At 44.7% G+C, this 25,930-nt stretch overlaps 2 protein-coding genes across 2 annotated transcripts; both read left to right on the forward strand.

Annotated features, from left to right (window-relative positions):
* The first annotated feature begins 379 nt into the window (after positions 1-379).
* On the forward strand, positions 380-13,203 carry OAS1 (2'-5'-oligoadenylate synthetase 1). The gene is made up of 6 exons (XM_080986433.1): positions 380-772; positions 3,485-3,773; positions 4,834-5,009; positions 5,674-5,900; positions 9,117-9,267; positions 12,529-13,203. The coding sequence occupies exons 1-6, from the start codon at positions 590-592 to the stop codon at positions 12,571-12,573; spliced, it is 1,071 nt and encodes a 356-aa protein (XP_080842559.1). The 5' UTR covers positions 380-589; the 3' UTR covers positions 12,574-13,203.
* Positions 13,204-22,655: 9,452 nt separating this feature from the next.
* LOC308465252 (ubiquitin-like protein ISG15) lies at positions 22,656-25,924 on the forward strand. Its single transcript, XM_080984981.1, has 2 exons — positions 22,656-22,775; positions 24,961-25,924. Exons 1-2 carry the CDS (start codon positions 22,773-22,775, stop codon positions 25,453-25,455), a joined length of 498 nt encoding a protein of 165 aa, XP_080841107.1. The 5' UTR covers positions 22,656-22,772; the 3' UTR covers positions 25,456-25,924.
* The last annotated feature ends 6 nt before the right edge of the window (positions 25,925-25,930 follow it).

Genomic DNA, 25,930 nt, shown 5'->3' on the forward strand with positions numbered 1-25,930 from the left:
TCTCGTTCGTTATCGGAATTAACCAGACAAATCGCTCCACCAACTAAGAACGGCCATGCACCACCACCCTTACTTGACCAGAGCACAGAAAAGTTTGAAATTCCACGTTTCAATGGAGGCTTGCATTTCAGTTCTCATCTGGTTTTGAATAGAAGAAATTTGCCTTTAACTCATAGAGAGAGAGAGAGAGAAAGAAAGAAAGAAAGAAAGAGAGAGAGAGAGAGAGAGAGAGAGAGTTTGCCTTTAACAAATCAACATTTCTGCCCTATCCCCTGTAGGAGCCACCCAGAGTGACTGGGGAGGCCCGGCCAGATGTGTGGGGTATGAGTAATAAATTATTGTTATTGTAAGAGCCTTAGGGAAATGGCTCTCCTGCTTTCTGTTCTGACCCTGTTTATGCTAAGATTAAAGCCGCTGTTTTGAGCAAAGTGAAACTTAAGGAAACGAAACTGAACAGGGCAGAGCTGAGCAAATACTGACAAGACAAAAGACAGTGTCAAAAAGCAGGCATTTCCTTCTTTATTGCCAGCGGAGGTGAAAGCGGACCCAGGAGCTGCTGGATCGTCTCTCCTGCCTCAACCCCTCTACCATGGACCTCCTCTGCAGTTGTGGACCAAAAGACCTGGACACTTTCATCTTGCAGAATCTCCAGCCCAATAAGGAATTTAATCAGCAGGTGCGCAGTGCCATCGACATCATCTGTGAATTCCTGAAATCCACTTGCTTCAGGGATATGACCCCTCCTCGACCCAAGGTGCTGAAGATTGTCAAGGTCAGTGCCAGAGTCTGGGTGCTAAGAAAGAACGGTGTGGGCAGGTTCAAAGAGAGAGCGATGGGAGTGGGGAAGAGAACGAGAGTGTAGATTGTTAAGGTTGTAGATTGTAGGCTGCAGCTCTGTGATGGGTAAGCTAGAGTTCCCAGAATTCTTTCAGTTGTACGCTGAGCTGCTAAGTGACTCTCTTATTAAGGCGGGCAGAGGGTCCTCTTGGTAGCTCCACCGTCCTCAGAAGAGAGCCCAGGAGAGGACATTCCCTGAGCTGGGGAATTCCTTCCCCACAAAAGTGCCCTTTATTAGTTTTCCAGATTAATACAAATCAAACCAAATTTATTTAATTTAACACAATCTAGCCAATTAATTGGTTAAATGTTGTAGCCCTTTCATGAATCAGGAGGGAGGACCCAAGATGTTACAGTGGTACCTCGGGTTACATACGCTTCAGGTTACATACGCTTCAGGTTACACACTCCGCTAACCCAGAAATAGTGCTTCAGGTTAAGAACTTTGCTTCAGGATAAGAACAGAAATCGGGCTGTGGGGGCGGCGCGGCGGCAGCGGGAGGCCCCATTAGCTAAAGTGGTGCTTCAGGTTAAGAACAGTTTCAGGTTAAGAACGGACCTCTGGAACGAATTAAGTACTTAACCTGAAGTACCACTGTATAACAATGTGAGTCACGAATCCCAAAATGCAGAACGGGAAAGTCCACTTGCGGAGCCAGAATGGGTGGGACCCACTCCCAGTTGGTGACACATTGTCAGAGCAAGCCTAATCTGTAGATAAACACTTAAATGATATTTACTTTTGACAGTGAGTGAGCCACTACCAAGTCTCCACTGAGCCCAGCTCCGATAGTGAGTGGAAATTTAAGGGAGATATGAGGGCCACTCTATGTGGCTCTTGGAACTCCCCCCAGATCATTGTCAGGAGTTCAGCTTAGATTCGAGTAGGACCCTAGCAGAGACACAGGCCCGACTGGCATGTTCTCTCCCTCCTGGTCGATTGTTCGGGAACTTCAAAAGCTTTCTTCTGCCCGAACATCACAGCGGCCGATGCCAACAGACACCGGCACACTTAGGAATCCTCAGAGTTTGCGCACCTTGCGTGACGCAACTCAGCATTTTGGCTAATCTACTTTATTTACATATAAACACACACGGAGCACTGCAACATGGCTCCCTCTCTCTCTAGCATGAGACAGCAAAGAGAAAAAGAACAAAGGACAATAGTCCCACTTCACGGAACACAGTAACACAAACATCCTGTCTCCGTCACTTCCCACTCTGTGGAGTCAAAACATATACCGTCATGTGAAAGACAACAATCCCATGACTGCAATCATGGAGCAGGAATTCTAACAATCATTCCCCTGGCTGGGATGCATCCTTGAACTCTGACCATCCCTTTCACTTGCCTCAATGCAGGACGGGGTGCGTGGTGCGTAGTAACTTGCCAGTGTGGTGTAGTGGTTAAGAGCGGTAGTCACGTAATCTGGGGAACTGGGTTCGCGTCTCCGCTCCTCCACATGCAGCTGCTGGGTGACCTTGGGCCATTCACACTTCTTTGAAGTCTCTCAGCCCCACTCACCTCACAGAGTGTTTGTTGTGGGGGAGGAAGGGAAAGGAGAATGTTAGCCGCTTTGAGACTCCTTAAAGGGAGTGAAAGGCGGGATATCAAATCCAAACTCCTCTTCTTCTTCTTCTTCTTCTTCTTCTTCTTCTTCTTCTTCTTCTTCTTACCTGCAAAGCTACCACCTGCATTGGGTTGCCCCGCCCACTTTTGCCCCTGGACCCGCCCACTACTGTCTTGCAGTCCCAGAATGGAAGGTGTCTAATGGGTAGGACAGTGCATAGCCTCCCCCACCCCAGTGAATCTGCCCCATGTCTCCCATGCCCCATTCAAGCAAACCTACACCCTGCACGGACCCAGGATTTCCCCCATTCTGGATTGAGTCTGGAATTAGTTCTCCCATGAAGAGTCTCCTGCTCTACAGGGAGGCATTAGAGTCAGGTGGCATCAGGATCCTACCTTCTCCTGAGAAGTTAGGTAGGTTGCGGCCCTTTCAGGGGGGGGAGGCGGAACCTGATGCATGCCCATCCTTCCTTCCTGATGCTCCATCCCCCGGCAACCCCAAACCTCTCTAGGTCATTCAATCCAACCTGCAGCGATCTGTGGTTGTCTGAACGTGGCTCAGCTGATTCAGGCCTTGGATGACTCAGGCGCAGTGGCGGAGCTTCATGCTCTGGCAGGGGAGCAGAGAGCAGGTGTGGGTGTGGCTGGCGCACATCCTGGGGGCATAGCATGCATCCTGGGGGTGTGGTACGCAACCTGCGGGGGTGTGGTGCCCAGCCCGGGGGGGGACCGTGATGGCACCCCACTGGCATCATGCCGCTGGGGGCGGTACGCTCCCCTTGCACCCCTCTTCCTCCGCCAGTGCTCAGGCGTACAGCCCTAGCAATGGGAATGGAGGATTTCGAAGTGTACTTGCCCCCACGCAAAAGCCTGATTCCAATATCTATGTATCACAGAGGGTTGGAGTAGATGACCCTTTGACTCCCTTCCAACTCTAGAATTCTATGATTGATTGATACGTGCGAAATTGACACAAGCTAGAAACTGACCAGCCTGGAATCAGCCCCTGGTACTCATTCATCAGGGTGCAGGGAAACAAGGATATTCTACGAGGCATCATCAGATTTCCCTCCCTAGGGTGGCTCATCTGGCAAAGGCACAGCTCTGAAAGGGGGATCGGATGCTGACCTTGTGCTGTTCCTTGACATCTTCAATGGCTACGAAGACCAGGAGACAAACAGGTGGTTTATCATCCAGGAGATTGAGAAGAGGCTCAAGCAATGCCGGGAACGAATACGGAGCGATTTAGAAGTACGGATTGAAAAACCAAAGTGGGACAACCCACGGGTGCTCAGCTTCCAACTTCGTTCTGGCGATTTCACAGAGTACATTGACTTTGATGTCCTGCCGGCCTTTGATGCTCTTGGTAAGTCCACCTGCCTAGGGATGGAGGCCCCATTCACACCACCTATGATTTAAAACACTATTGATAGCACTGTGAGCAGTTATGGCTTCCCCCAAGGAATCCTGGGAACTGTAGTTCGTTAAAGGGCACCGAGAGTTGCCAGAAGTCCCTCTAATCCCCTCATGGGACTACCATTCCCAGAGTGGTTTAGCGGTTGTTATAAGAAAAAAACACAACTCCTTTTCCCTTATAGGGTAGCCAAGAGCCTGTATATAATCCTTAAAAGTGTTCCCTAGCGGTAGGAGAAAATAACAGAGGCCAACCAGAGTATATTGAGAAGCAAAATGGCTAGTAATCCTGATCTTTATTCAAGGAACTGTTGCAACAGGGTCCCCACTCACCACACACAGGAAGGAGGTGAACCCTGAACAGTGGTGTGCAAGCCCTTATATAGACTTTTGAAATTGCCCACCCTGTAGCTGAAGACCAGCTCCCCAAAACATCATACATACATCACAGAAGGAGGCTGTCTACAGCAGAAATCCTGTTTTGCCAGGATACCTGATAATGGTCACTGGTTGCATTACCTGGGCAGCCTGGCCATTCTTTTGTGATGGTTCATACTTAATTCCTGAGTCCAGGTCACAGGCTCCCCCTATTCATACACAAATACGCCCTTAAGACAGGATTTGTGAGCAAAGAGACAATGGGGAGGCTTTTCCCATTTCCTTCCCCACTGCAGAGGAATATTTGAGGTCATCGGGAGCGTCAAAATGGCTTCAGGACTGCTCTCCTGTACTATTTCAGACAAGTGGTTCATATACTTATGTATGTGTTTGCCTTGTACATTTTTGAACATTTAATTTATATATTTGAGACCTTAGAATTCTTATAACACAGTCAATCCCTCATCACAGGGAACTGTAGCAATTGTAGTTCTGCAAAGGAGAATGGGGTCTCAGTACCCTTAACAAACTACAGTTCCCAGGAAGAGAAGCCATGGCTGTTCAAAGGAGCAGGTGGAGCCTGAATCACCTGCTACTCCTTGTACCTGTGACCCCGTCTTTGTTTTGAAAAACAGGTCACTACTGGGGTGGCATGCCTGACCCCCAGGTGTACATCAGACTGATTGACAGCAGCAGAGGCCAGGGGGGTCAGTTCTCTCCCTGCTTCACCGAGTTGCAGAAAGACTTCATCAGGGAGCGCCCTACCAAACTGAAAAGTCTCATCCGTCTGGTGAAATACTGGTACAAACAGGTACACACACACACACACACACATTTCAGATCATGTGTGAATTCAAATTAAAAGCCTAGCACTGGAAACCAAGTGGGAGAACGGACACAACCCAAGACTAAAAATGAGTACAAACTCTAAAAATCAGAATTCGGTTTAAAAACCTGCTGGAAAGGAAAGGTCTTCACTGAAGTGTCAGGACCAGCAATAAGAGACGATGAGAATTATAGTCCCCAAACAGCTGGAGACTCAAATTTGGGAAACCCTGTTCTAAAGGAAAGCGTTTTGGAACACTGAAAATGCCAGGTTCTTCAGTTTCAAGAGAATAGGGTGCAAGTTCTGTTATGTACAATGGAACTTCACATCAAACACAATTTAAGTCTTTCCAAAAGGGGATATTGGAACACTCCAAATCATTTGCCCATCTATGTGTACAGAAAATAGTAAATCTAGCCAAAAGGCAACACCTGGAGATCTGCACTGATAACTTTGATGCATCCCTAATTATTATTATTAGTGTATAAGTATAAGATGGTTGCATAATCTTAGAAGGGGGTATGGCTGTGAATTCTGGTCTTAAGTTGTATATCCCATTCCGCTGCCTGATCCTTTCATATTCTTCCATTGGTGCTACCCATTGTATTGCTGTGGGCTATACTTAATATGTTCTCCCATGTAACTGTAGCTGCCGAAATTGCAATCGAAGCCCCCAAAGTATGCACTCGAGTTGCTGGCTGTCTACGCCTGGGAACAAGACGGTGAGAGGACTTATTTCGACATGGCGGAAGGTTTCCGGACGGTCCTTTGGCTCATCCAACAGTACAGAGACCTCTGCATCTTTTGGACAAAGTACTATGACTTTCAGAATGAGACTCTCAAGAAATACCTGCATACTCAACTCCGAAAAACCAGGTCAGTATTCTCTGTGCCTCTCTCTTATGCGCTGCCATTTTGCAGGTGAAAATAGGGAACCTCTTATGGACTAGTAACCCCTCCTATTCCTGCACCATGGATCAAATGAACAGCAACTCCTCCATCTATATATCCCAACTTTACATCCTTCCCCATAGAGTTTTCCTGCATAGAGTTCTTTGAGCAAATCTGTTTGGTACCCCCCCCATTTTTTTATTGATTTTCCAAAATTTTAAACAGAAAAGCAAACATAAATCATAACTGAACTTAATCCAATCTTAGTTACATTGTTACGTGATTTCCTCGAATCCCCCTAGCTGCATTTCAGTGTATATCATTGTAACAGTTTTCCAAAACCAATTTTGATCGTAATATTAACTTATTCATTTAACATCTTTCTTTCTTTCCATTTTAACTTTAAACATATTATTCTCTAAACATCACCTACTTAAATCCTAGGCCTATCTGGTATTTGCAAGTTTTTTCAATTAAGTTATCTTAACATATTTAACTAGATAGTCTTTAAATTTTATCCATTCCTCCTGGTACTCCTCCTCCTTCTGGTTGCAGACTCTTCCAGTCAGGTCGGCTAGTCCATCATCTTCATCTGCCATTCTTCCACTGTTGGAACTTCTTGTGATTTCCAACTCTTAGCTAACAAAATTCTAGCTGCTGTTGTGGCATACAAAAACAATCTAACATCTTTCTTAGGCAATTCCAGACCTACTATTCCAAGAAGGAAGGCTTCTGGTTTCTTAATAAATATATATTTCAACATCTTTTTCAATTCGTTATAAATCTTCTCCCATAAGTCTTTCACTTTAGGGCAAGTCCACCACATATGATAAAAGGTACCCTCCTTTTCTTTACGTTTCCAACATAAATTATCACTATTGTGGTAAATCTTTGCCAGTTTTACAGGGGTTAAGTACCATCTATACATCATTTTCATAATATTTTCCTTTAACACCGTACATGCAGTGAACTTGACCCCTTTCTTCCACAATCTTTCCCAGTCTTCAAACATTATGTTATGTCCCACATCTCTTGCCCAGTCTATTATCACGGATTTAACTTGTTCATCCTTTGTATGCCATTCCAACAATAAATTATACATTTTAGAAAAATTTTAACTTTAGAGTCCAACAATTCCGTTTCCTGGGCAAATCTGTTGTAGGTTTAAAGTGAGAGTTGAAATCCTGAGAACAGTGGTTCTCTGAGAGATGCAGGAGATCTCTAGGATTGCCATATTTCGAAGAGCAAAAAAGACGACACATTTGCCAACTTCTACTTTTAACTATGGATCACTATGAGGACTCTACCCATGAAAAGGAGGACGTGTCCTGGAAATAGAGGACATATGGCAACCCAATCTCAAACACAGGGCTGATCCCATTATGGAAGCAAAGTGGGTGTCCACTCAGGGCAGGCTTTGCCAACCTGGTGCCCTCCAGATCAACCAGAGCTGGCGGATGGGAGTCGCAGTCCAAAATGGTTGTGCTGGCTAGGGCTGATGGAAGTTGAAAAACACCTGGATGACCTGCCTTAAGGGTCATTCACATGTATTGTGTATCAATTAATTCCCCCAGATCTGAGATCAATTTCTCTTTCTTTCGCAGCTGTGCCTTGGGAAAACCTGATCTTACCCACTGAATCAGATGCCCTGTAAGCCAAATCTATCTTCGGATTTTCTGCGCATCTGTTAAGATCTCAGTGTGTAAGATCTGAGTTTTACAAGATGCAGCTTGTGGAACAAAGAGAGAAGCTATTGAACTCAGCGTAACCAATCAATCTACAATACAATCAAAATACAGTGGTACCTTGATTCTCAAACTTAATCCGTTCCAGAAGTCTGTTTCAAAACCAAAGTGTTCCAAAACCAAGGTGCGCTTTCCCATAGAAAGTAATGCAAAATGGATTAATCTGTTCCAGGCTTTTAAAAACAACACCTAAAACAGCAATTAAACATGAATTCTACTATCTAACAAGACCATTGATCCATAAAATGAAAGCAATAAACAATGTACAGTGGTACCTCTGATTACATACTTAATTCGTTCCGGAGGTCCGTTCATAACCTGAAACTGTTCTTAACCTGAAGCACCACTTTAGCTAATGGGGCATCCCGCTGCCGCCGCCGCGCGATTTCTGTTCTCATCCTGAAGCAAAGTTCTTAACCCGAGGTACTATTTCTGGGTTAGCGGAGTGTGTAACCTGAAGCGTATGTAACCTGAAGTGTATGTAACCCGAGGTACCACTGTACTGCAGTCACCAATCAATCAGTAGCTGAACAGTCACAAAAATAAAAAAGCCGCAAAAATGCAAAATAAATAGCAAAAACAGACAGCCCTCAGAGTAACACTCAAAACGGAAGTGTGGCACTCAAATCAGAGCATGTTTGGCTTCTGAAAAAGTTTGCAAACCTGAACACGTACTTCCGGGGTTGCAGTGTTTGGGATCCAAGTTGTTTGAGTACCAAGGTGTTTGAGAACCAAGGTACCACTGTACAAGTCTAACAAAACTGGGAATGAGCCCTTTCTGATTGTGCTTGAAAAAGGGGCTTGGGGTGAGTCAGTGAACATGATTTGGCTAAAACTGGGATCAACAGAGGTGTGGGCCTTGTGAGTTTTATTTAGGGTCCCCTCGTTAATCTAGTGTCACTGTTATTTATTCAACACTGGGAGATTCTGCAAATCCCTAGGCTGAGGTTGCTAATCCTTTTCTGTTGGTGGGGTCACATGCTTTGTGAGATCTACATGCTGCAGTGGGTGTGGTTAGAGTGGGTGTGGCTTATTGGGACTGGTTGGGCAAAAGGCAGGGAGGCCAACAGTAGGTGGCGCCAGAGCTCAGAACAAGCAGAGCCAGAAAATGGACATGGTGAAAGCGAGCCTTGCCTTCCCACACTCTCAAACCCATGAACACACAGGCACATCACAAACAAACCAGCATATATGCAGCAGATCTTCAGTGTGGGCTTCTATTCAAATACAGACCGTAGCAGTGGTGGTGAGAGGTGAGGAGAGGTATCTTTATTCAGGGCTGGTGATTCCTCATCTCCTGATACTTCTGGCTTCCCACAACCACCATGAGTGGGTTTGGAGGGGGAGCCTATACCCCTCCCCAAAATTGCTTGGTGGGAGGTGGGCCTGGCTTCTAGGATACGGCTCTTTCGCTCCTGCCTGAGGCTAATGAATCTTTCCTGTTCCTGTATTTTAGGCCTGTCATTCTTGACCCAGCAGATCCAACTGGGAACGTAGGAGAGGGGAAACGCTGGGATCTACTCGCAGAAAAGGCTGCGGATTGTGCTAGGCAGGCGTGCTTCTTCAGGAAACCCGATGGCTCCATGGTTCAACCCTGGAATGTGCCGGTGAGGGCAGCATAGAATCATAGTATTGTAGTGTTATAAGAAAAACTGCTCCTTTCCCCTTATGGGGTATCCAAGAGGCCGTATAGAGTCCTTAAGTGGGTTCCCTATCGGTAGGAGAAAATAACAGAGGCCAATCAGAGTACAGTGGTACCTCTGGTTGCGAACAGGATCTGTTCCGGAGCTCCGTTCTCAACATGAGCAGAACGCAACCCGCATCTGCGCACGCGCAGGTCGCGATTTGCCGCTTCTGTGCATGCGTGTGACATCATTTTGAGTGTCTGCACATGTGTGAGCGGCGAAACCCGGAAGTAACCCTTTCCGGTACTTCCGGGTCGCCGCGAGACGCAACCTGAAAAGATGTAACCTGACCGAACGTAACAAGAGGTGTGACTGTATATTGAGAAGCAAGGCGGCTAGTAAGCCTGATCTTTATTAAAGTGTTGCAACAGGGTCCTCACTCACCACACACAGGAGGGAGGAGAACCCTGAACAATGGTGCGCGAGCCCTTATATAGACTTTTGAAATTGCCCACCCTGTAGCCCAGTACCCCCTCCCCAATACATCATACATACATCACAGAAGAAGGCGGTCTCCAGCAGAAATCCTGTCTGCCAGGATACCTAATAATGGTCACTTGATTGCATTACCTGGGCAGCCTGGCCATTCTTCTGTGATGGTTCATACTTAATTCCTGAATCCAGGCCACAGGCTCACCCTATTCATACACAAATACGCCCTTAAGACTGGATTTATAACAGAAAAGACAATGGGAAGGCTTTCCCCATTTGCCTCCCTTACTGCAGAGGAATATTTGAGGTCATCGGGAGAGTCAAAATGGCTTCAGGATTGCTCTCCTGTACTATTTCAGACACATGGTTCATATATTTAGATATGTGTGCATTTATGAATATTTATTTTATATTTGAGACCTTAAAATTATTAAAACAGTAGAGTTGGAAGGGACCCCAAGCCAACCATCTAGTCCAGCGGTTTTCAACCTGTGGGTCCCCAGATTTTGTTGGACTACAACTCCCATCATCCCTGACCACTGGTCATGCTTGCTAGGAATGATGGGAGTTGTAGTCCAACAACATCTGGGGACCTACAGGTTGAGAAACACTGATCTAGTCCAACCCCCTGCAATGCAGGAATAAATAATCCCTGACAGTTGGCCATCCAGCCACTGTTTAAAAACCTCCATTGAAGGAGAGCCCACCACCTTCCGAAGGATTTCGTTTCACTGTCCAACAGCTCTGATCCTTAGAAAGTTCTTCCTAAACTTGAGTTGGAATATCCTTGTCATTTGAATCCATTGGTTTGGTTCATACCCTCTGGAGCAGCAGAAAACAAGCCTTGCAGATATCTGAAGATGGCTCTCATATTTCAATCTTCTCTCGGCCATGCTAAACATACCCAACTCCCACGATCACTTTTCATAAAGTTGGCTTCCAGGCCCTTAAGCATTTTGGTTGCCCTTCTCTGCTCACATTCCAGCTTGTCAAGTCTGTGCTGGTGATATGTGGCCCCTAAGTGTGGCCCTCAAAGAGCAACCAGCTCTCACGGACTGAGATGACAGAATGTGTGATGTGGGTGACTTTTGCTAGTTACAAAGGTGGCTGGAGTGTGTTTATTACTGGTAGTGCAGAAGGCAGGGAGGCCAACAGTAGGTGGCGCCCTAGCCAAGAACAGTCGGAGCCAGAAGCAGCGATATTATCTCGGCTGAGTCCTAGAAGGGTAACACTGATACTCAGGAGGGAGCTGGTGGGTGTGGCCACCCCTTGGACTGGTTGCAAGTAAGGAAGCAGGGGGTTTGTGGGGCAATGCCCCATTTGCCCTGATGGACTGACCTCTGCTAAGTGAGGATTTGCAATCCAGGTGAGCACACTCAACAGAAACTCCAATCTATATTGTCTGCATTTATGTATCTCCTCCTTATTCCCACCCAAAGTTTAATCATCCTCCAAGTCCTCCCCTAATAAAAGCAACACATGGGGAAAAGGACGCTTTCCCCTCAATTTTTGTACAGTACACAGAAATGCTTTGTTTCCCCAACATCTCTCCTGAACGGAACTGGGGTTTCTAGGGCCACATTCACACTGATGTAAACAAGCACAATGCATTTAAAGTGTTAGGACAACTGTTATGTACTGAGTTGAATAGGATCCAAAATGCAGCAGTCTGATTGGTCCTAGAACAATAGGATTCAGAATGCAGCAGTTTGATTGGTCCTAGAACAATGCAGCAGTATAATTGGTCCGCAGGAGCCACCCAATCCAGCTCCAGGTGGAAGTGAATCCACAGCCTGATTGGCCTACAGGAGAATTCCGGAATTAGCCAATCACGTGCAGCCCATTGTGTAAATAATGTATATAAAGCAGACATTCTGGGGGAACTTCCATTCTTCCTCACCACTATGAGCTGAATAAAGAGCATGAAATCCACTCTCGACTCCAAGTATATTTCAACACCGTTTTAAACAGTCAGGGCTTCCCCCCAAAGAAGCCTGGGATGTGTAGTTTGTTGAGGTTGCTGAGAGAAGAGGGGCCTCCAAACATATTTCCCTTCCAGAGCTGCTATTATTATTAATAATAATAATAATAATAATAATAATAATTTCATTTCTATACCGCTTTATATTTTAAAGAAAAATCACAAAGCGGTTTACAGCATATTAAACATCAATAAAACAACCCAGAATCAAACATTTCTGAAGGAAGTCAAATATAAAGTATACAGTCAAAGCAACATAATTAACAGGCAATTAAAATACTATTATCTTAAAGATTTCAAAATAAAACATTACAAAGGAGGTCAACTGCAGAATACATATTTAAAACAAACAAAGTCAACAAAACAAAAAAATCTTAACCATTTCAACAGAGCTCCCTGTGAAGAGGGGTTGACTATAAACCACTCTGGAATTGTAGCCCTGAGTGGAATAGGGGGTTTCTAACAGGTCTTGGCATTTTTAACAAACTACAGCTCCCAGAATTCTTTTGGGGGAAGCCATGGCTACTTGAAGTGGTGTCACAGTGCTTCTAAATGGATGCTGTGACTGTTGCCTGTGTTAGGGATGTTTATAATTCCAGCATACCTTGTGGATTCACCAGGAATCACAGACAGGTCTCTGTTTGCGAGGTGTAGATTTCCAAAGCTCTGCCGGATAAACCTCTGAGAGAGTGTTCCAGTATTAAGTGGGGTGTAAAATACTCGAAATGTGGGCAAGTTGGAAACTACATTTTTGTTCATTTTCCTTCTAGCTGCAAGTGCCCTGGGAAGAACCGTACTCTTGCACCATACTCTGAGGAGACCCCTTCCAGCCTCGTCGTAAGAGAAGCTCTCCGTGGGTGTCTGAAGAGGCTTATATTGCTTTCCAAGCTATTGAAATAAAAAAATTAAGGTCTTATATATGTAATAAATGTTCATAAATGTACCAATCTAGCACGTACATAGATATGTGGACCACATGTCTGGAGCAGCACAGGAAGACTGCCCTGAAACCATTTTGACTCCCAAACTGACCAAATGTTTTCTCTGCAAGGAGGGAGGGGGTGAGGGAACCTTCCCATTGTCTCAGGAATTAAGATATCACCATCTCAAAGGAATGGCCAGACTACCAGGAAAGGCAATCGGATAAGGCATTATCAGATAACCTGGCAGACAGGAAAAACAACAGCATTCAAATTTCTGTTGTAGACCACCTTTTCTGTGATGTAGGTATGTTTGTGGGGGGTGGTCTTGGGTTACACCCCTTCTGTGATGTATGTATGATGTATGGAGGGGTGGTCTTGAGCTCCAGGGCAGGGAATTTAAAATGTCTATATAAGGGCAGGCACACCTTGGTTCTGGGTCCTCCTCCTTTCCTGCATGTGAGGGGAGCACCCTGTTGTGACAGTTCAATAAAGATCAGGCTTACGAGCTCCTTTGCTTCTCAATATTCTCTGGTTGGCCTCTGTTATTTTCTCCTACCAATAGGGAACCCACGTAAGGACTCTATATGGGCTCTTGAATACCCCATAAGGGAAAGGGCAGATTTTGTTTACAACAGATGCATCTTGGGAGCTGGGTTTCTGAATGCTAATACAGTGGTACCTCGGGTTAAGTACTTAATTCGTTCCGGAGGTCCGTTCTTAACCTGAAACTGTTCTTAACATGAAGCACCACTTTAGCTAATGAGGCCTCGTGCTGCCGCTGCACGATTTCTGTTCTCAACCTGAAGCAAAGTTCTTAACCCGAGGTACTATTTCTTGGTTAGCAGAGTCTGTAACCTAAAGCGTATGTAACCTGAGGTACCACTGTAGTTGCCTGAGGTCTCTAGGCCCAAAGCCATGAACATTCTGGTCTCTTCTGGATAGAAGTGGATGCCCACTGACATCACAAAGAGCTCATAGCCCACCTTCTCTCAGCAGCCAGAAACATCATAGCCAGACACTAGAGAGACCAGTGTGGTGTCGTGGTTAAGAGTGGTGGACTCGTAATCTGGGGAACCTGGTTCGCATCCCTGCTCCTCCACATGCAGCTGCTGGGTGACCTTGGGCTAGTCACACTTCTTTGAAGTCTCTCAGCCCCACTCACCTCACAGAGTGTTTGTTGTAGGGGAGGAAGGGAAAGGAGAAGGTTAGCCGCTTTGAGACTCCTTCGGGTAGTGATAAAGCGGGATATCAAATCCAAATCCAAACTCCACCTGTCAGGAGTAAGCATGGACCAATGGTATCAAATAGTATGGGAAACAGCCTTATTAGAAAAACTAACCAACAAACTGAAACTGACATGGGGACAAACAGAAGACGACATCTTCACCCCGGTATGGTTTCAAATCAATTGGCTGACCTGGCATTCAAATCAATCTGGCTGACCTGATCCAAACACACACACACACCCCACTCACACACATGAAAACAAAGTTCACCATAGCCAATCACAAACAACCACACCCTAGACCAGGGGTTGTCAACCTGGTCCCTACTGCCCACTAGTGGGCGTTTCAGGATTCTAGGTGGGCGGTAGGAGGTTCTACGGCACAAGCTGAATCCTCCTTCCATCGAGCACTGGTGGGCGGTAAGGAAATTTTACCATGGAGAAAATGCATTAGTGGGTGGTAGGTATAAAAAGGCAGACTACCCCTGCCCTAGACCAACCCCAACATCTCACACCACCAAAGGAATACAAGCAAATACATACATACCTTGGTGTGGCGATCACACAGGGTCCCCGGACGTCTGACGGTCTATTGATCCCTGTGCCACCACTGTGCTCGCTTCCCCACCGCCACCAACCCGTTACTCTCGGGTACACACTGAGTTCATACAGTTGTTAAAATTGAACCAGATAAACAAGTTTATTTTATAAGTATCAACAAGTTTATGGTTTCTCAGATACAGTGGTGCCTCGGGTTAAGTACTTAATTCGTTCCGAAGGTCCGTTCTTAACCTGAAACTGTTCTTAACCTTTTAGTTTTATTACTCAGAGCAAATAAAGCCAAGTACAGTGGTACCTTGGTTCTCAAACCTAATCCGTTCCGGAATCCAAAATCAAAGCATTCCAAAACCAAGGTGCGCTTTCCCATAGAAAGTAATGCAAAACAGATCAATCCGTTCCAGACTTTTAAAAACAATCCCTAAAACAGGAATTTCACATGAATTTTACTGTCTAACGAGACCATTGATCCTTAAAACGAAAGCAATAATGTACTGTACTATAAAATAAATAAGACAGTATCGTAGATGATAAAAATTAAAATTTATTTACTGTATTTTTTGCTCTATAAGACTCACTTTTCCCCTCCTAAAAAGTAAGGGGAAATGTGTGTGAGTCTTATGGAGCGAATGCAGGCTGCGCAGCTATCCCAGAAGCCAGAACAGCAAGAGGGATTGCTGCTTTCGCTGCGCAGTGATCCCTCTTGTTGTTCTGCTTCTGAGATTCAGAATATTTTTTTTCTTGTTTTCCTCCTCAAAAAACTAGGTGCGTCTTGTGGTCTGGTGCATCTTATAGAGCGAAAAACACGGTATTTTTCTCACCTGCACTGACGATAGTCATTGTTTGGATGAGCTTTTATCCATTTCAGCAGTCAGACAATCAATCAATCATGCTAGACAACCTCAGCCAGTATAGGGCTAGCGCTACATGTACACTGGTTTGTAAGGAGATTAGCCCTGTTTCAGCTCTTAAAAGGGGGGGCGGGTGTACCTTTGGGGACAATCAACAGTGATTTCAGGAAAGAGTTCTGCACCACTTCTAACGGGAAGACATTAATATATCCCCAAATCTCTGCACCGTATAATAACTGTGGCACAATCTTCTTTTGAAATACCTCAACGGTGGGGGCAACTAAACTCCCCCCCACCCAAACTCTGGAAAACCGCAATAAAGAGTGAATAGAGTGAGAGGATTTCAATTTAGCTGCAAGTACGTGTGGCTTCCAGAACCCAAGCCCAGGTATTTATAATAGCATTGTTGTTCAAGAGGTTTATTGTCCAAATTCCCATCTGTGAGGTTTTCTCTTCTTCCCCAAAATCACCACTTTCATTTTAGAATGGTTGACTGTTAACTGCTCTTTTGTTCCAGTCAATTGGGGGAAATGGAATGGGGAAATAGAAACAGAAAGTTAAAGAAGATCCGAATGAAGCAAGTGCTTTTGACCTAGGTCAAAATTGCAAGACTGTGTTGTCATCCTTAATGGTGTTGTAAACAAAATCTGCCCTTCTTTTTCTTCTTCTTCTTTTTTTAAATGATATTTATTAAAGTTTCAAAAAATACAAAAAATACAGAATACTGAAAGAAAAAGAGTAAAGTTTTTTTAAAATATAACCAAAAAAGTAAAAAATAAAAAGAAACATACCAAATAAAACAGTAAAAAAAAAACCCATTAATTTTCCATAACCTATCTTCCCTATACTTATTTCCCCGGACCTCCTCATACCTCCCTTTTTTGTATTCCAGTTCAATTTGTTAGTTCAGCAAATCCTTACCATTAAAATTACCTAGTTGCAAACCTTTTTTCATATCTCTTAAAGCATTACAGCTAAAAACCTCTTAGTTTCTATCCAACATCCTTCTAAGATTCCTTAATTTTACAATATTTCTGTAAATAGTCTTTAAATTTCTTCCAGTCTTCTTTCACCAACTCTTCTCTCTGGTCTCGGATTCTGCCAGTCATTTCCGCCAGTTCCATGTAGTCGATCACCTTCGTCTGCCATTCTTCCAGAGTGGGTAGATCTTGTGTCTTCCAATACTTTGCGATGAGTATTCTTGCTGCTGTTGTAGCATACATGAAAAAGGTTCTATCCTTCTTTGGCACCAATTGGCCGACAATGCCCAGAAGAAAGGCCTCTGGTTTCTTCAGGAAGGTATATTTAAATACTTTTTTCAATTCATTATATATCATTTCCCAGAAAGCCTTGATCTTTGGGCACGTCCACCAAAGGTGAAAGAATGTACCTTCAGTTTCTTTACATTTCCAACACTTATTATCGGGCAAATGATAGATTTTTGCAAGCTTGACTGGGGTCATGTACCCCCTATATATCATTTTCATAATATTCTCTCTTAAGGCATTACATGCCGTAAACTTCATACCTGTGGTCCATAACTGTTCCCAGTCAGCAAACATAATATTATGTCCAACATCTTGTGCCCATTTAATCATAGCAGATTTCACCGTTTCATCCTGAGTATTCCATTTCAACAGCAAGTTATACATTCTTGACAAATTCTTAGTTTTGGGTTCTAGCAGTTCTGTTTCTAATTTTGACTTTTCCACCTGGAAGCCTATTTTCTTATCCAAATTATATGCCTCCATTATCTGATAATAATGAAGCCAATCTCTCACTTTGTTTTTTAGTTTTTCGAAACTCTGCAATCTCAATTTATCTCCCTCTTGTTCCAAAATTTCCCAATATGTCGGCCATTTGGCCTCCATATTGAGCCTTTTCAGAGCTTTTGCTTCCATTGGTGACAGCCACCTTGGGGTTTTATTTTCCAATAAATCTTTATATCTTATCCAAACATTAAACAATGCTTTCCTGACAATATGATTTTTGAATGCTTTGTGTGCTTTGACCTTATCATACCATAAGTATGCATGCCATCCAAATACATTGTTAAAACCTTCTAAATCCAAAATGTCTGTGTTTTCAAGAAGTAGCCATTCTTTCAACCAGCAAAAAGCTGCTGATTCATAGTAAAGTTTAAAGTCTGGCAGGGCAAATCCACCTCTTTCCTTGGCATCAGTTAATATCTTAAATTTTATTCTGGGCTTCTTGCCCTGCCAGACAAATCTAGAAATATCTCTCTGCCACTTCTTGAAACAGTCCATCTTGTCCACAATTTGCAGTGTCTGAAACAAAAACAACATTCTAGGCAATACATTCATCTTTATCGCAGCAATACGGCCCAGCAATGAAAGTTTCAAATTTGACCAGATTTCTAAATCTTTTTTCACTTCGGTCCAACATTTTTCATAATTATCTTTGAATAAGTTCCCATTTTTGGCTGTCATACTAATCCCCAGGTATTTCACTTTCTTTACCACAGTCAATCCTGTCTCATTCTGAAACCTCTCTCTTTCAATCGGTGTTAAATTTTTCTCTAAAACCTTAGATTTTAGCTTGTTCAATTTAAAGCCTGCCACCTGACCAAATTCTTGAATTAATTCTAAAACTCTTTTAGTGCTAGATTCTGGCTCCTGTAACGTCAATACTAAGTCATCTGCAAATGCTCTCAGTTTGTACTGTTTAGCTCCGACCTGTATGCCTTTAACCAACCGGTCCTTTCTAATCATGTTTAGCAGAACCTCCAGGACCGATATAAAAAGCAATGGGGAAATTGGGCACCCCTGTCGTGTCCCTTTTTCTGTCTTAAATTCTTCCGTGACCACATTATTTACAATTAATTTGGCCTTTTGTTCAGAATATATTGCACTTATACCATTTTCAAAACCTTGGCCTACCCCCATCCCATGTAAGTTCTTCTTCATAAAACTCCAAGAGATATTGTCAAAGGCTTTCTCCGCGTCCACAAATATCAAAGCTGCTTTAGTGTTTATATTCACTTCTAATTTTTCCAAAATATCAATTATGTTCCTCAAATTGTCAGACAAATGTCTCCCCGGGAGAAAGCCCGCTTGATCTTTATGGATCTCTTCCATCAATACTTTTTTCATTCTCTTGGCCAAAATATCAGCAAAAATTTTGTAATCCACATTAAGTAACGATATAGGGCGGTAGTTCTTAAGCTGGGTCTTTTCAGTCTCTGTTTTCGGTATAAGTGTAATATACGCCTCTTTCCACGACTCTGGCGCCCTTTTCCCTTCCAATATTTCATTGCAGACTTCCTTCAAAGGTTGCAATAACCACTCTTTCAGAGATCTATAGTATCTGGAAGTCAGCCCTTCCGGTCCTGGAGATTTGCCCAGTTGCATATTTTGTATGGCACCTTCTACTTCCTGTTCAGATATTTTATAGTTCAGCATTAATTTACTTTCTTGAGAGATTTTTTGTAGGCCATTTGTCTTCAGAAATTGGTCTATGTCCATTTCCTTCTGTGGCCCTTGTGTGTATAATTGTTTAAAGTACCTCTGGAAGCAATTTCTGATCTCACTTGGGTTATGTATACTCTTTCCTTCCACTTCTAAGTTTGTAATGGTATTTAATTTTTGTCTTTTTTTCATTTGCCAGGCCAACAGTTTCCCACATTTATTAGCTGATTCAAATGTTTTTTGTCTCATTTGTTTGATTTTCCATTCTATTTCCTGATTCATCATTTCCATATATTGTACTTGATATAATTTTATTTCTCTCAAAATCTCCTGGGACTTTGGTTTTGCTCTCAATTTCTTCTCACCCTCTTTTATTTTCTCCAAAATTTTATCTTTCTTTTCATTTTGACTTCTCTTCTTTATTGCATTCTGTTGTATCAAAAACCCTCTCATAACAGCTTTACTTGCGTCCCAGATTACTCTTTTTTCTACATTGGTGTTCATATTTATTTCAAAGTAGTCTCTCAAAGTTTTTTGGGCCTTTTTATAGACTTCTTCATCTCTAAATAAGGTGTCATTCATCCTCCATCTAAAGGATCCGGTTGTTATTTGTTTCATCTCCATCCTTACAGCGTTGTGGTCGGAGCAGATTTTTGGGCAGATTTCTACTTTCTTTATCTTTGGTGCCATTCCTCTAGTTATCCATATTTGGTCAATTCTAGTCCATGTCATCTTGGCTTCAGAAAAGAAGGTTCCCTCTCTTCCGAGGGGGTTCTTTACCCTCCAAATGTCCACTAAGTCCATATTGTCTGTCATCTCAAAGAATGTTTTCAGTAATCTACCATCCTTGGTAACTACCTGTCTTTGTGCCTTGTCCATGTTTGTAGATACTACTCCATTCACGTCCCCCATCAAAATCAAATTGTAATCCAAATAATCCAGTAAAGTCTCATGCAACTTTTTATAGAATTCAGATTTCCCCTCATTCGGTGCATAAATTCCCACAATCAAAAATTTCTCTCCTTGTACTTGAATTTCAATTGCCACAAATCTTCCTTGGTCATCTTTAAAGATAAGTTTCGGTAAAAATCTCTCCTTTACATAAATCACAACTCCTCTTTTTTTAACTTTGTCAGATGAAACAAACTCCTGTCCCAATCTTTTATTAATCAATAACTTCCTATGTGCCCTTGTTATATGTCTGCCCTTCTTTCCTTATCCAAGAGCCCGTATAGAGTCCTTAAGTGGGTTCCCTATTGGTAGGAGGAAATAACAGAGGCCAACCAGAGCGTGCTCTGGTCCATGGGGTCACGAAGAGTCGGACACGACTAAACGACTAAACAACAACAAACCAGAGAATATTGAGAAGAAAAGCAGCTAGTAAGCCTGATCTTTATTAAAGCTGTTGCAACAGGGTGCTCCCCTCACACGCAGGAGGATGGAGGAGGACCCCGAACAAAGGTGTGCCCGCCCTTATATAGACATTTTAATTCGCCTGCCCTGGAGTCCAAGACCACCCCAGAAACATCATACATACATCACAGAAGGGGTGTAGCTCAAGACCCCCCCTCCCAGATACATCATACCTACATCACAGAAAAGGCGGTCTACAACAGAAATCTGAGTGCCTTGTTACCTGAGTACCAGGTTACCTGCTAATGGTCACTTGATTGGATTACCTGGGGAGCCTGGCTAGTCTTTTGTAATGATAAATACTTAGTTCCTGAGCCAAGTCACAGGCTCACCCTATTCATACACAGACATACCCTTAAGACAGTATTTGTGAACGAAAAGACAATGAGGAGGCTTTTCCATTTTCCTTCGACCTTGCAGAGATATATTTGAGGTTAATTTGGGAGGAACAAAATGGATTCAGGACTTTTTCTGTGGGGTTTCAGACATGTGGTTTATATATGCAGTTATGAACATTTATCATATATATATATATATATATATATATATATATATATATATTCTTATAACAATGGCAACCACAGAGAACTCAGAGAATCGCATGCCCATTTCTTTCACGTCCAGGGGCTGCTTCAACAGAGGATGAGAGCACTGTCGTCCTCACCCCCCCTCCCAATCCTGATGCCGGTTTTGTCTTTTAAACCAGGGATGGTGAACCTGTGGCAGAAGGAGGTTTTAAGCACCTCCTCAAAACCCATCTCCTTGAGACCCTCCTCCACCAGAGGGTGGCAACACAAGAAAGGGCCTTTTCTGCAGTGGCACCCAGTTTAGCACTGGGCAAGAACATTCCCCTTGAACCAGGCCTTTGGCTGATTGACATCCAGTGCCCTTTTAAAATGTGTTTGCAGGGGGCATTATTGAGTTGGTTTTGTTTTGATTTTGTTTTGATTACAGTGGTACCTCTGGTTACGTACTTAATTCGTTCTGGAGGTCTGTTCTTAACCTGAAACTGTTCTTAACCTGAAGCACCACTTTAGCTAATGGGGCCTCCTGCTGCTGCTGTGCTGCTGCTGCACGATTTCTGTTCTCATCCTGAAGCAAAGTTCTTAACCTGAGGTACTATTTCTGGGTTAGCAGAGTCTGTAACGTGAAGCATCTGTAACATGAAGCGTATGTACCCCGAGGTACCACTGTATGTATTTTGTGGTTTATATACAGTGGTACCTCGGGTTACATACACTTCAGGTTACAGATTCCACTAACCCAGAAATAGTGCTTCGGGTTAAGAACTTTGCTTCAGGATGAGAACAGAAATCATGCTCCGGCGGCGCGGCAGCAGCAGGAGGCCCCATTAGCTAAAGTGGTGCTTCAGGTTAAGAACAGTTTCAGGTTAAGTACGGACCTCCGGAACGAATTAAGTACTTAACTCGAGGTACCACTGTATTGGGATTTTATGTTGTGGACTGCCCTTGAGACCTGTGGGTATAGAGCAGAATAAAAGGTAAAGGGACCCCTGACCATTAGGTCCAGTCGTGGCCGACTCTGGGGTTACGGTGCTCATCTCGCTTTACTGGCCGAGGAAGCCGGCGTTTGTCCACAGACAGTTTTTCCAGGTCATGTGGCCAGCATGACTAAGCTGCTTCTGAAGAATCCGAGCAGCACACGGAAACGCCGTTTACCTTCCCGCTGGAGCGGTTCCTATTTATCTATTTGCACTTTGACGTGCTTTCGAACTGCTAGGTTGGCAGGAGCAGGGACCAAGCAAAGGGTGCTCACCCCGACACGGGGATTCGAACCGCCGACCTTCTGATTGGCAAGCCCTAGGCTCTGTGGTTTAACCCACAGCGCCACCCGTGTCCCTATAGAGCAGAATACACACAAACAAACAAACGCCACCTCCAGCCGTGAAGGCAGAGCATAGCCTTTGTGGCTAGCTGCCATGGATAGCTTTCTGTTCCATGTATTTGTCTAATCCCCTTGTAAAGCCATCTAAGCGGGCGGCCGTCGCTGTCTCCCGTGGCAGTGAGTTCCATAGTTTAACTACGTGCTGCCTGTAAATATCTCCGATTCTCCCAGCATTCACTTTCATGGGAAGCTCGCGAGTTATAGTGTTGTGAGAGCGTGAGAAAAAACTTCATTTTCTCCATGCCACGCATCATTTTTTTAAATGCACTTTTATCTCCCTGTATAGCGATTCTCATCATCGTCTCCCTATTTACTCGAGCCTGTTCTCTAAGCTTAAAAAGTCCCAGGTGTCGAAATCTTTCCTCTTGCGGGAGCCGCTCCGTCCCTTTTATCTTCTCTCTCTCTCTTGCTCTTTGGGGCAAGATCAAAACAATGACCAGGTCGTCAAGGTCTCTAATCGGTTTCGTTTTCTCCTTTGCCTGCCCAGGAAAAGGAAAGCGAAATCCTCCCGGAGACGCTTCGCTCCGTTTTGCTTTCCTAAGAAGCGCCCCCTGCCGGTGAAATCGCGAAAGCGAGGCGGCTATAAAAGGCCAGTCGAAGGGAGAGCTGCTGCCAGACCGCGTCAGCTGAGCATCCGACGGCAGCTGTTGGCTTTGGTGTCCCGATCGCTGACTTCAGGCGTTGCTACGACCCAGACGGCAAAAGTGCAGGATGGTAAGGGAAAGGTCCGCTAGCGAAGTGTGGGTGCCTGCATGGGTGTAGCCAGGATTTCTGGGGTTGGGGGGGGGGGCGGTGGGGCAGGAGACCCGTCTGTCATCATCCTCTTTCTGGCTCTGTCTAGCAGATTCGGAATGAAATATCTCAACAACAGTTGTTTTAAATTGCTTTCTTTTGACCCCAAGTGCTCAGGAAAATCTGTCAAAATCTTTGTAATAATAATAATAATAATATATTATATATAACCTGCCCATCTGCCTAGGTTTCCCCAGCCACTCTGGGCAGCTCCCAACAGAATATTAAAAACACAAGAAAACATCAAACATTAAAAACTTCAGGGTTGCCTTCAGATGTCTCCTAACCCTAACCTGCCCCCCCCCAACATCCATAGGTGTGTGTGTGAGGAAGAGGAGGAAATGGGGCTGCCAACTGACTCGGAAAAAACGGGTTTGTACTGCTCTTGTGGCTTTAGGTAAAGGTAAAGGTACCCCTGCCCGTACGGGCCAGTCGTGTCCGACTCTAGGGTTGCGCGCTCATCTCGCTTAAGAGGCCGGGGGCCAGCGCTGTCCGGAGACACTTCCGGGTCATGTGGCCAGTCTGACGAAGCTGCTCTGGCAAGCCTGCACCAACGCAGCACACAGAAACGCCGTTTACCTTCCCGCTATAAAGCGGTACCTATTTATCTACTTGCACTTAGGAGTGCTTTCGAACTGCTAGCTGGGCAGGAGCTGGGACCGAACAACGGGAGCTCACCCCGCCGCGGGGATTCGAACCGCCGACCATACGATCGGCAAGTCCTAGGCGCTGAGGTTTTACCCACAGCGCTTGTGGCTTTAAGAGCAGCTTAACTTTGAGATCTTCATCCCGAGAAAGAATTAGTTTTATTTATTTCTATTGCTCTGAGTAGACCCACTGACAATAATGGAGCCTAATTTTTATTTTATTGCATTTCTATCCCACCTTTTTTCTCTAACGAGTGGCAGTCACGGTTCTTCCCCCTCCTTATTTAACCCCCACAACAACCCTCTGAGGTAGGTAAGGCTGAGAGAAGGCAGTGACTGCCCCCCACGGCTGAGTGGAGATTTGAACCCTGGTCTCCCAGCTCCTAGTCCACTGCTCTAACCATTACACCACCAATTGCTCTTTGTGTGGAATGGATAGCGAATGAGAGTGGGTTGCATGAACAATGTGTGTGTGTGTGTGTGTGTGTTTGTGTGTGTGTGTGTGTGTGTGTGTGTGAAAGAGAGAGAGAGAGAGATTTGAATTTTATGTTATGCTGCCTTTCAGTACTCTCTGATTTTATTGATACTGACATCACTTATGAACAAAGATATTGTTTAGGCCAGTGTTTCCCAAACTGGGGTCTCCAGCTGTTTTTGAACTACAATTCCCAACATCCCTGACCACGGGTCCTGCTAGCTAGGAATGATGGGAGTTGTAGTCCAAAAAAGCTGGATACTCTGGTTCAGGAAATAACAACAACAACAATTTATTATTAAACCGTGCCCATCTGGCTGGGTTTCCCCAGCCGCTCGGGGCAGCTACTAACAAGATATTAAAAACCTAGTAAAACCTGCGTTCCACAGGGCAAGTGCCACTAACAACAACAACAACAGCAATTTATTATTATACTGGGTTTCCCCAGCAACTCTGGGCACCTACTAACAAGATATTAAAAACATAGTAAAACATCAAAGATTAAAAACTTCCCTATTCTGGGCTGCCTTCAGATGTCTTCTAAAAGTCAGATAGTTGTTTATTTCCTTGACATCTGATGGGAGGGCGTTCCACAGGGCAGGTGCCACTACCAAGAAGGCCCTCTGCCTGGTTCCCTGCAGCCTTACCTCTTGCAGTGAGGGAACTGCCAGAAGGCCCTTGGATCTGGACCCCGGTGTCTGGGGCTGAATGATGGGGGTCGAGATGCTTTCAGGACCGGTGTTATGTGGTCTCGGCGGCCACTTCCAGTCACCAGTCCAGCGGCCACATTCTAGATTAGTTGTAGTTTCCAGATCACCTTCAAAGGTAGCTCCACATAGAGCGCTTTGCGGTTAGAAACACTGGTTTAGGCTAAGAGAAACACCTGAGAGCAGGCTCACATGCTCCTTTGGCAACAGATAACCCTTATCTCCTGGGTCCTAATCTGACATTAACCACTACACCACACTCTCTGCTTCCTTCCCAGGCCCTGCGGTTGAATGTAAAACTCCTGTCAGGAGAGCAATACTCCCTGGACACGCATGCCAGCAAAACTGTTTGGGATTTCAAAATCCAAGTAGCCCAGAAGACAGGGTTGTCCCCATATCAGCAGAAGCTGGCCTGCCAGTCTAACGGCAACATCAACCTTCAGGACAGCGACCAGCTCTCCAGATTCGGGCTGAAATCCGGGGACACCATACTGTTGGTGGTCAAGAGCGAGGAGTCTATCCCCATCTTCCTGCATAACGCCAGGGGCCAAACCAGAAGCTACCACGTCATGCCTTCGGATTCGGTGGATCAGTTCAAAGCTCGAATTCGGCAGCAGGAGAACATCCAGCCTGATCAGTTCTGGCTGACGTATGAAGGGAAACCCCTGGAAAATGGCAAGAAGCTGTCTGACTACAACATCGCTCCCCACGGCACCGTCTACTTGAACTTCCGCCTCCGAGGGGGTTGCAATTTGGGGGGTGGGCCAGCTTAGCAGACCTCGGGACCCCCCAGGCTGTTTCGTCTCTGCTTTTTCTGACTCGCTTCTAAGTTAGGTCACGCTTTGCCCCCATCTTCAGCATGCCACCAGCCTTACGGTCTATGTCAGGGGTCAGCAACCATTTTTCAGCCATGGGCCGGTCCATCGTCCCTCAGACCATGTGGTGGGCCGAACTATTTTTTTTGGGGGGGGGAGAGAAATGAACGAATTCCTATGCCCCACAAATAACCCAGAGATGCATTTTAAATAAAAGGACACATTCTACTCATGTAAAAACACGCTGATTCCCGGACCATCCGTGGGCCGGACTGAGAAGGCGATTGGGCCGCATCCGGCCCCCGGGCCTTGGGTACCTACCCCTGCTCTATGTATTTGCAGCAGTACTGAGCATTTTTGGAAACTTTGTTGAGCCACCTGTTGCGCAAGGAGCTTCCGCCAGTGCAACTGCTGAGTTGAATTCCTCCATTGC

The sequence above is a fragment of the Podarcis pityusensis genome (assembly GCF_964106645.2).
Source record: "Podarcis pityusensis genome assembly, chromosome: 16".
NCBI lineage: Eukaryota > Metazoa > Chordata > Lepidosauria > Squamata > Lacertidae > Podarcis > Podarcis pityusensis.